The sequence below is a fragment of the Wolffia australiana genome, chromosome 11 (assembly GCF_029677425.1).
Source record: "Wolffia australiana isolate 7733 chromosome 11, ASM2967742v1".
In the NCBI taxonomy this organism is placed as follows: Eukaryota; Viridiplantae; Streptophyta; class Magnoliopsida; order Alismatales; family Araceae; genus Wolffia; species Wolffia australiana.
In genome coordinates, this window is record NC_135845.1 from 15,420,001 (window position 1) to 15,431,176 (window position 11,176).

At 40.1% G+C, this 11,176-nt stretch overlaps 1 protein-coding gene across 2 annotated transcripts in view; it reads left to right on the top strand.

Annotated features, from left to right (window-relative positions):
• The window catches only part of LOC144709309 (serine/threonine protein phosphatase 2A 55 kDa regulatory subunit B beta isoform-like), an 11,631-nt gene extending 2,666 nt beyond the window's left edge, over positions 1-8,965 (top strand). The window contains exons 5-14 of one of the 2 annotated variants that reach the window (XM_078582827.1): positions 1-13; positions 983-1,074; positions 1,632-1,750; positions 6,262-6,385; positions 6,465-6,588; positions 6,675-6,743; positions 7,703-7,794; positions 7,936-8,013; positions 8,317-8,384; positions 8,466-8,965. The exon at positions 1-13 is cut by the window's left edge and continues 197 nt beyond it. In XM_078582827.1, the coding sequence (XP_078438953.1) occupies positions 1-13; positions 983-1,074; positions 1,632-1,750; positions 6,262-6,385; positions 6,465-6,588; positions 6,675-6,743; positions 7,703-7,794; positions 7,936-8,013; positions 8,317-8,384; positions 8,466-8,605 (919 nt within the window). In that variant the 3' untranslated portion in view covers positions 8,606-8,965. The remainder of the gene's footprint in view (positions 14-982; positions 1,075-1,631; positions 1,751-6,261; positions 6,386-6,464; positions 6,589-6,674; positions 6,744-7,702; positions 7,795-7,935; positions 8,014-8,316; positions 8,385-8,465) is intronic. The other variant, XM_078582828.1, reaches the window with a different exon arrangement.
• Positions 8,966-11,176: the final 2,211 nt, after the last annotated feature.

The window sequence follows — 11,176 nt, forward strand, 5'->3', positions numbered from 1 at the left end:
CTTACCTGTGGTAGTTGTATTCAACACATTATTCATCTTTATAACCTTGCATTTCGTACATCTTCATTTCTTTGGTAAAATTCAAATAGTTACTCCCAGTTGAGGTCCCGGATTTTCCAATGGCGATGCCATTGTCAACAGTATTGACCCTTGACAAATTTCAGGATGGTAGACAGTGACGATTGACATTAAAGAGGTTATCCTTGACAGTTGGCATTGACTATGAGTGGGTATCACACACTGTTGACACTGTCGTTTCTACTTAGTAAACTATAAATAAAGAAATTCTCAAGCCCATCAACATCATCCAGTCTATCTGATGATGATGATGATGACGACATTGACAGAAATTTTCTCAGAGTACAGACTGTGGACAGTGATGACAGTACAGATGCTGATGCAGATGCCCTTTGGTGTTGACAATGTCATTAACTATCTGTCGTTCAATGTATTCTTCAGAGTTATGCCTGACATCTGTATGATATTGTATTTATTTTAAAAATCTTCTCAATCCTTTGTGGCAAGAATATGGAGTGAACAAAGAAACTGTTACAATCCCCAACCCCTATCTGGTGTATTGATGTCATTTCCTTTTGTAATTCTCATTAAATCCATGTGGCCCTCTCCTTAGGAGGGTAGTTGAGTGTCTGTTGTGAACTGCGCTTGGAGATGCGCGAATGAGGGCATGTTGTCATTTGGTTTTTTCTTCTCTCCGACTCCATATGCCCTTCCAGGGTCATCTGATGGAGACCTACCTGAGGTCTCTCGTAGATACCGGAAGATGTACTAGGCTGTGTTTGAAAATATGTTTTGAGAACAACAGAACGTTCTGTGTTTTGATGTCCGCATCAGGGCCTGCCGTGATTAACTCTTTTCTCAGCCTTATTGTCCGTTACAGGGTTATATTAATTGCCTACGTTTTGGACTTTTCTAGGGGTAAAATAATCCAAGTCAATTAATCCTTCTGCAATTTATGATGTAGGTTATTGACCACGAGACAAATCTTGCTGCTAGATGTCGAAGGATCTATGCACATGCGCATGATTATCACATTAACTCCATCTCGAATAACAGGTATGGATTTTCTGTACAGTTCACTGCATTTTGGACTGACATTTCTCTTTCTGTTATTAATCTTTTAAAAATTTTTAACTAAAGCCACACGGCTTCAACCTTTTCATATGCTAGTGAATTTTCTTAATGTTACAATTTCCTGTGTGAAATAGGCTGATGAGTGTCATCCGTTGCTCATTTTCTCTGTCACATGATATATCTATGTCTATTTTACGTGAATCTGTGGCACTGTTTTTCTAAGCGTATTGCACTCTTTAAATACCTAAAATTTCAGGGATCGGTTTCATTCTATTACTCATTTGGCTATTTGTCGTTTGAGAGTAGTTTTAAATGTAATTCTATTTCCAAAAGGCACATTTGTTCTCATGTTCGTCTTTCCAAAGAAATTGTGAAAACTATTTTCTCCATCAGATTTTATTTTTTGCATGCTGTCCTCTAATTTAGAAATGTTGAGGGCATTTTTACTCAGATACGTGAAATCATTATGATTCTATTTTTCCTTATAAGGATCTTCAGCACCCGATAGCAAATCAACCTCACCTTATTTTTGTTTGCAGTGACGATGAAACATTTATTTCCGCAGACGATTTGAGAATAAATCTCTGGAATTTGGAGATAAGCAACCAGAGCTTTAATATTGTCGATGTGAAGCCAGCCAATATGGAAGATCTGACTGGTATGCATTCAATATGCTTTAAAATTAGCATTGATTTTGATTTTTTTAAATAACACTCTAAACCATGTAGCATGTGGAAAATAATCCAAAATCAATTGACAAAGCTTGTTCCAATTTATCTGTTTTGAAATTATAAATCTTGATCTGACTGGTATGCATTCATTATGCTTTAAAGTTAGCATTGATTTTGAATTTTTTAAAAAACACTCTAAACCATGTAGCATGTGGAAAATACTTCAAAATCAAGTGACAAAGCTTGTTCCAATTTATCTGTTTTGACATTATAAATCTTGATTAGTCCAACCTTTTTCTAAATTTTGACCTGAAACTGTAATATAACCTTTTCTAACTGAAAATTAACGGCAAGTTTTTTTTGAAAAAGGGAAGATCACCCACAAATGGTGATCAACCTGATATTAGTATTATACGAGCAGTAAATTCTTGATGGCCAAACTGATCCTTTTCCCACCCTTTACTCCCCCCAAAACCAGTAAGAGAGAAAACCCTTTGCATCACATTATACAATGAGCAACGAGGTGACCTTTCCCTTGAACACAACTTCATTACGGTGCAGCCACAGCGCCCAAAAGACCGCAAGAAGCCTGCTCCATACCAAGCTTCCACTGCAATTTCCTCCTTCGATCAATCCCCAGCATGCTTCTTTGGATGTCACATCCACTCTGGTGAGCTTATGCAAGCTCCAAATTGCCTGGGCAAAAGAACACTTGAAGAATAGATGAGAGCAATTCTCCTTGCCTTGCGTGTACATGAGACACTCTGTAGATGCGTCCAGGTACATGCGCTTTTGGAGGGCTTGTGTCACAACTTGGCTCTCAAGTCATCTGCAAACATCTTTTAGGGGATCCCTCTGTTTCCGTTAGCATCTGCAATACTTGTAACTGATCCCTCCGTTGTGCTTGCTCAGAGCTTTTCGTTCACTTCCCTAACTGAGAAAGATGGGCTACTCCATACCCAGCCATTCTGTGCCTGTCTGTAGGCTTCAAGTGTAATATCGTCTGCTGCATGCTCATCAGTTCCTCCACCCTCTAGTCCAACAGAACCCCTTTGAAGATTAGATTCCATGTGCTGGTCCAACCATCTTCAACCAATTCTTGAGGACTCCGGGTCTGGGAGAATGGACGAAGAAACTCTGGATTAGCAAAATAGCTCTGACTCCCCAGACCGGCTTCAAAAAACCTCTGGATTTGTGGGAGTATTTATTCTATCTACTATTTTTCTGTAAATGGGATTTTCAAAAAAAAATTTGTCTTTAAATACGCCACATGTTATAAGTGGCCCATGTCACTTTTATTTCTTTTAATTAGTGTTTGTAAGTCACATTTATAAGTGGCCCACATGATTCTCTACCACGTGACTTATTCCAGGAACAAGGCACGTTAGTCAGTTGGGCCCATCAAACTGTGTGATTGGTTGGTAGTTTAAGCCAGAGAGATGGAATAAGTCATATGTAATAGGAAATGAGTTTTTTTTTTTGCTTATTCTAACAATAGCTTGTAGAAGCTTGTCTGCTGGCATCAAGAGAGAGGAGTATCCAAGGGAGATCGAAGAAGAAGGAGAACTGGTTTATTTTTGACAAATATCCATCTTGTGCCTTAACAGAAAGTAGATGCCCCTCTAAGAGAAAGTGCCATACTTGTCCCTCAAGACCTTGGTGACCATGTCTTCTGCCATCCCATAATCTGACCCTCCCATTTTGTCAATATTGCCGAGTTTGTCAATAATGCAGCCATTCTCCTCACCACCTTCTCGATCACTGGTACACATTCTGTGCTCGAAAGCCTACCCCTTGTCAAGGGCAGCCCGGATAGCTTATGGACAATGTCCCAATGGGTGTCCCCAAGACCCCTTATCATTGTATCTTTGTCGCATGCAATTGTCCAAACCCATGAAAGCTGACTTAGCTCAGTTGATTTGCTGGCCCTTTGGGTATCTGTGGGATGCCCATCGAGTAGCTTGCAGTTTTAGAACCCTTCAGCAGTCCTTGTGTGCATACATTCACCGTGCAAATGACCAGGGTTTCCACGGCATGGATGAACAGTAACAGTACTAATGGACATCCCTGCATGACCCCCCTTGTCCATTCACTAGCACTGATAATGAGTGGGAGGTCATTCGTCTCCTTACCCACTGCATCCTTTCCCTTGGGAACCCTCTCTTCCTCATCAAAGCCCACATGAAGTCCCAATCAAGAGAGCCATATCCCTTTACAAAATCAACTTTCCAGGTGAAGCCTTTGGTCCCTTCTCTTGGCTATGTCGCTATAATTTCACCTGCCACTGCTATGCTGTCTACTAGTCGGCATGGGATGAAAGCTGACTAAAATGGTTCTATGAGCTCTCCAATCATCATCCTGTAGTCAATAGGCCAAAACTTTCACTATAATGAGACAGGCAAAAATTCCATATTCTAGTGCACCTTAGCATATTCGTCATTGTCTTATCAGAGATAATTGCGGCATGGAAAAGAAAGAAGACCAAGGGTATCATGTGGAAGGTGGATCTATTAAAGACATTACTCCCCAGCCGGGGATTTTGCGTTGACATCTGGTAGCACCAAGCGCGCCATCTCACTTTCGCGGCCCCTTCGACTCTGTGTCTAGCCGCAATGTGCTATGTCTCTCGCCATGGAGAGGCCTCGTAGGAAGAAGGCTCCTACATCCAACCTCCATAAGTCTGCCTTCCTTGATGCCTGGAATTGTGCCCATAGCTCTTGGTGGATGTCCTCGATCCCGGGTATCCCTTGACCACTTCCCCTGTCTAGCAGTCCCATAGGAGGTGGGTGTTTAGCTCTGCCACCCCCATTACTTCTGGGCCCGTCCTTGACACACATAATAGGCCAAATCCTGTTGCCTCCTGCCCCCGATCCACCCTGGCTTGTGCCCCATTGCCTCTTTGTGGGTAGGGGTACTGCTGATATCTCACACCTCTGCATCCTCGACTCATCAGTATTTGTTCGTCTCGTTATGCACCTGAAGCATTTGTTTGTCCCTTCATAGTGTTTCCTGGTCTTGCCCCCTATTTTTGGTTGCGGGCCCTTGTCATGCTGGGATTCTACCATCACCCGGCCGTCTCTGCTTTGGTTCTCTGAGAACGGTAGCCAAGTTTTCAAACCTCTCCAGTGTTCCCTCGTTGATGCTGGCAAGATGATCTCTCCCTGTGGTCGATGTCTTGATCGTTGCTCAGGTGTGCTTTCCATCTCCCACTTGATGAGCTATAGTTAAACTTCCCAGGGATATCACCCCATCCTGCGTCTCCCCACGTCTTGTACCCATAAGTCTGTGTTCCCATATGATGGCCATTGCATCTGTCATGTTGATGCACTGCACGACTCTTTTGGAGACTTACCCTTGGGGTGGCCCACCTCTGTGGTTGCGACCAGCCGACACCTTGTGGCCTCACCGCCAATTCTCAGAGAGGGCCCCGAAGGTAGTTCATGATCAGCTTCCTAGAGACTGACACTTGCCTCTGCCTTTTCGACCCTTCGAATCCTCTGTCACTACTGCATTTGCCTCCACAAAACGCCACTGATTCTCCACCATTCATTTGGATAAAGGTTAACCTTACTGACTGGAGTCGTTTGCCATGAATGGCACTGGTCCTCCACTGCTGCGAGACATCACTGATCCTTTTCCGTGATCACGGTGGTTGTGCCGCAGCGAACACTTGTGCGCGCTGCCCCTCCCCCCCCCCCCCATCCAGTGCTGCAAACACTGCCGCATCTTCCACGAGTGCCAACCCAACCTCCAAAGTGTCAATCCTTCAATGCAAACTCTGATCTAGCCCTCATGCTCCTTGTTCTCCAACCAAGACCGAGGAGATAGAGACTAATCAAGCTGTTCGCTGAGAGCAGCCCTGGTCCTCTGCCACAGACGCCGCCGCCATGCCTTCACAAATGCAACCTCGTCGCCTCGACTGACTGCCGATCCTCGACCGCCAACTCTAATCAAGCCTTCTGACCAAGGTGACAGCAACCAGGACAGCCTTTCATCCTCCAAGTGAGTGTCGCGACCTGATCCCAACCTGAGCAAACAATCCCTGGCCAATCCTCCACTGCACTGATCCCCCTCCGCAGCAGTCCATCACAAAAGCCACCATGGCCCTACTGGTGATCCACTTGATCAATATAATCACTATGCCACAAGAAACTCCACATCATGAGGATCGTTATCCGCAGAGACCATCCTTTCCTTGAACCCCACCTTATTGTGGTGCAGCCAGATTGTTTATACCACTGTGAGAAGCCGTCCTCATTCCATCTTTCTCCTGGTTCCACCTATAATCACGATTAATCGACAAATATACTTTTCCTTGGAGGGTGTGACTGTTTAACTCGATTTTTTATAAACACCTCTAATATCGGTTGAAAATGAAACAGTCTCATGTGGTGTTTTACCTTTTTTCCTTTTTCCTTTTATTGACGTTTTTTTATTACTTGAATTTCAGAATTATCATTTCTTAAGTCAGATAAATAGTCTCGTTTCTATGTTGCAGAGGTGATAACTTGCGCTGAATTCCATCCTTCCCACTGTCATACACTGGCTTATAGCAGTTCCAAGGGATCTATTCGGCTTATTGACCTGCGGCAATCTGCTCTATGTGACAACCATAGTCAATTGTGAGGAACTCGCTTGCATTGACCTTCATTTTCGTTTATCTTTTCTAATAGGAGGCGTATTTGAATTGCTTTTGCATAGATTCGAAGTGCATGAGGCACCTGGTGCAAGATCTTTCTTTACAGAAATCATTGCCTCAATATCTGATATCAAATTTGGAAGGGATGGGAAGTACATCCTGAGCCGTGATTACATGACTCTCAAGGTCTGCTTATCATTTTTAATTTTTTTTGGGTTTTCAAATCTTTTGCATTAACCTCAGCTTTGTCTCTCGATCTTCTCTCTTCTCAGCTATGGGACATCAGCATGAACTCTGGCCCTGTGGCCACATTCCAGGTCCATGAATACCTCAGGCCTAAGGTACAGTTATGGGAACATTTATGACTAGAGAAGTAAATATATATTTTTAAAATACAGAGAGAGAGAGAGATCCATACCCATCTAATTGGAAAGGGTTGTTCCGTTAATGCATAGCTTTGATTTTTATGAGAATTTTGAAGATAGATATCATTATTATGTATTGATAAATTTATAATCGAAAGAAGTGAAGTGATATTTTATTTGTACTGAGAGTGAAATAATTGTTGTCATGGACACCGTTTTTTCTTTTAACGGATAGTTTTGCCTTTTGAGAATTGATATTGATATTTTTCATATGTTCATCCGCGCATCTCACTTATTTTATGACTGTGGAATGGAAAATCATGTATTCCAATCCGATAGAAAAATGTTATCTTTTATTGCATAGCTTTGTTTCTTTCTTTTTATAAAAGTTGTGGGAAGATGAATAATATTAATGTACCATATATTCAGAATCTCCTATGATGATCATCTGCGCATACAAAAATATTATTCTTGAGAGAGATTAGCGGAATCTTCTTAGCTATGGGACATTTCCTATGATGGTCATCATAAGAAAATATTTCATGCTTGAGAGCGACATTAAACAGATTTGATATCATCATCACGTGCTAATATTGAGGTATTTCTTATTGATAATCGCAAATAATCATTCCCGCTTAATGAGTAAATAATGGTCTTTATTGGACACTCTTTTGTTTCTGAAGTCGTTAGAGGATGAAAAATATTGCTATTGCATATGTTCCGAATCTCCTATGATGAGCATCTGCGCCTTGAGCTTATTTATGCCAGAGGGAGATTAACATCGATTTCCACCGTATCGAAAATGTATGTTTTGTTGAATAGTTTTTTAATAAGTCTTAAGAGGACAAATGCCATTCATCATTAGATGATATGTTGATAATTTATCATGCCTGCGTGTTTGAGAGAGAGTGTGCTGATGGGTTCTATTTTTTCAGCTCTGTGATCTTTATGAGAACGATTCCATTTTTGATAAGTTCGAGTGCTGTCTCAGCGGAGATGGGCTCAGGGTGGCCACGGGATCTTACAAGTATGCTCTGCCCATCCGTTTTTGTGCTCTTTCACCCCATTTAACCTTCTTTTTTAAGAGAAACAGGGAAGATCACCCAAGAACGGTGATCAACCCGAATTTAATAATACATATAAACTTTTTTTACTCTTCATCTTGCAGCAATCTATTCCGTGTCTTCGGAACTGTCTCGGGAAGCACTGAAAACACCACTTTAGAAGCTAGCAGGGACCCAATGAGGTTCTTATTTTCAGAAAACCCCCTCTCTGTTCTCTTTCCCTTTATATATGCTTACAGGGACCCGCCAGAAAACCTCCTATCTTCTCTCTGATAATTTGTCCATCTCTTGAGGCTTCTCTCCAGAATAATTCCTATCTTCTTTCTCACTATCTCTACATCTCTAGAGGCTAGCATGGACCTGTTGAGGTTTTCCCTTCTGTATCTCTAGAAGGAACGAGACGAAGTCTTTTTTTCAGAAAATCCTATATCTTCTCTCACTCTAGGTCACACTCTGTTATCCCCCTAATGATTAACAATACGCAGGAGGAACACCCAGAACCAGTCGAGACCAGGAAGGGCCCTGAGCAATCTGACCCGTGTGGTTCGCCGAGGTCCAGCTGTAGAACCAGAGCCCATTCTAACTTTTTCTCTCTCTACAAATTATCATACTGAGAATCCTTGTTAAAAAACAGGGGGAGGAGATAGCGTAAGCGCAGATGGGAGTGGAAATTCTTATGATTTTTCGTGCAAGTTGCTCCACCTTGCCTGGCATCCAACTGAGAATTTCATGGCCTGTGCCGCTGCCAACAGCCTGTATATGTACCATGTCTGATCTCGTGGCCGTTGCCGAAAAGATCGAAAAAGATCAAAAAGGTCGTGTTTTTTGGCCTTATCAGACCCGACCAAAGGGCGCACTGTCGGCCTCCACATTTGCAGCAACCTCCTTCTAAAGAAAGCAAGGGGAATTCAGATTTCAGGTCTTGATTTTGCCAGAGGTTTGGAGAAAAAAGAGTTATGGAATTCTTTGGTGGAGCTGGCGACTACAATAACGGGTACCTTCCTCCCTAACCTGATCGATTATGTTGTGATTATTGCGCTTCTTTATTCTATGATTAGGCTTGTGTTTATCCCTGTTAATGTGTAGCAACGAAGAACACCATAATTGATCAATTATTATTCCTATTTTCTACCATGTCCACTTTAAAGCACTCGTTTGTCACCCATCAAAGCACCAGGAACATTATGGATGAATTTCAAGAATCTGAAACTAAAACAATATGATCACTCTTCGAATGAATTAGAGAATTCTGGACCTTGGTGACCTCCAAATGTTTTGTATTTTTTGGTTCTTCTTTGCTTTTTAACTCTAAGTGCCAGTAGAAAGATAACCTTTAGGATAGGAATAGCATGTCATCAAACCATGTTAAAAAATCTATTCGTGATGGAAGGCTAATAGGATAATGAATGTAAATAGACTTAAGGCGAAGTAGATCAAGAATTGTGGAAGTTGATTGGAGTTTAAGGAAGTTTATATTATGAATCACTTTGTATTCCTTAGTAAGATATTGGGTTGTGCACATTCAGCTTATGAATAAACTGCACAATCATTTTGTAAATATGATTCGACTCATTTCACATTGAGTTATTTCCAAAATTCTTCAATTTCAGTCAAATTTTGGTTATTTAGGGCAGCTCTTCTTCAGATAATTAGGCCCACAGAACTCAACTGAATACGTTTCACTTTTCTTGTATATAAATATACTTGCTACATTTTACGAGTGATAGATTGTCTTGCAATTTTGATCTAGAGATCTTCCAAAGACTAGTACGCTTATTTTCTTCAAGGCTACACAAAAAACTAAAAGATGTCCTCAAAAAATTGTTCCTAAAATCCTGAACCTACGCATTTTAGACAAAAATCTCAACTCTTCCATGGGGTAATTATTCTTCAGAACTCTGACAAGGAATATTTGGGCTAGCCTTTGCATGTGTATGATACTTTCCTTTTGGATGAGACGATTATCTCTATAATAATATGATAGAAAAACAAAAAGAATTACCATTTGTTGGAAATTCGTCTTAAGCATGGAGAGAGCCAACAAATATCAAGATCATAGAGGTCTCAACCCCAAATCCTAAAAGCCTATAATAAGATGCAATAAGAAGGATAATCTAATTTTCTCAAGGGATTGCACATTTGGGACCCCTTTCTGGTTATCAAAGAAATCATAGTATATGTCAAATTCTGGAAAAAAATAACCCTTGAGATTTTAGATAGATGGTGTACATCTTCTTATCTCCCCAAATTTTCTCCACTTTTATTCAAATAAAGTATGGGGTATTATATCAAAAAATAAATAATAAATGCAAGGAGATAGAGATACTGTAAAATGTTTGGGGTATTATATCAAATTAAAAAAAATAGTTGGGAGACAGGAGTAGTTCTTTCTTTTTGGAAGAAGAGATAGTAGTTCTATATGGGGTATTTTATCAAGTTATAAAAATAAATAGAAGGGAGTTAGAAGTAGTTCTGTATGGGGTATTTAATTAAATAATTGAAAATAAATAGAAGGGAGTTCGAAGTACTGTAAAATGAACGGGGTATTATATCAAATAATAAAAAATAAATAGAAGTGAGATAGAAATTATGTTTCATCGTAACCTTAAAAAGGTAGTATTTAATATTAATTCCATACCAAATATCAATTATCGGTCCAACTTACCCTTGGCACAATACTACAAATACCCTACATTTTTCTCCCTTGGACAAACAAATTCTCTTTGGGGTAGATAGTAAATGAGTGAACTAAAATACAAGCAATGATCAAGTGAAGTAAAATCTGATATCTTTCATTGATGATATGTGTTGATATTGCAACTTCCACAGTTCATATGGGATATTTACTTTCATTAAATCTGGTATTGTTATCTTTGTTTTGGTGTCTTGTCCTAATTGATTCCCTTAGTAATAGGATTTCTTCATGAGCTATGTTTGTATTTTCCATCTCATATTGAAATTTCTGTACAGTGATAAGATCATTACGTTTCAGTGGATCTTTTAACAGTTTCTACGCATTTAACTTGACTGGATGATATTCCTTTTTACATATTTCCTTTGTGGTTAAGTTTTTCCTGATTTGTAGATAATATTATAGTTCAATAACTATGCCTAGGAGTGTCTGATATTTGCTACAAGTTTTGGCTCATCTGATCATACTTCAATCAGATCAGTAGTTATATGTTTAAATTCTTGTTTGACTTCTCGAAATATGGATTTTAAAATAATTTTTTTAAGAGAAAATTTAAAATAGAAGAAATAAGAAAAACAATGACTGGTTCTCAGTCCTGAAGCTTTCGTTAAGAATGTTGTCGTCGGCCAATCACTTTACATGCAGCAAAAACG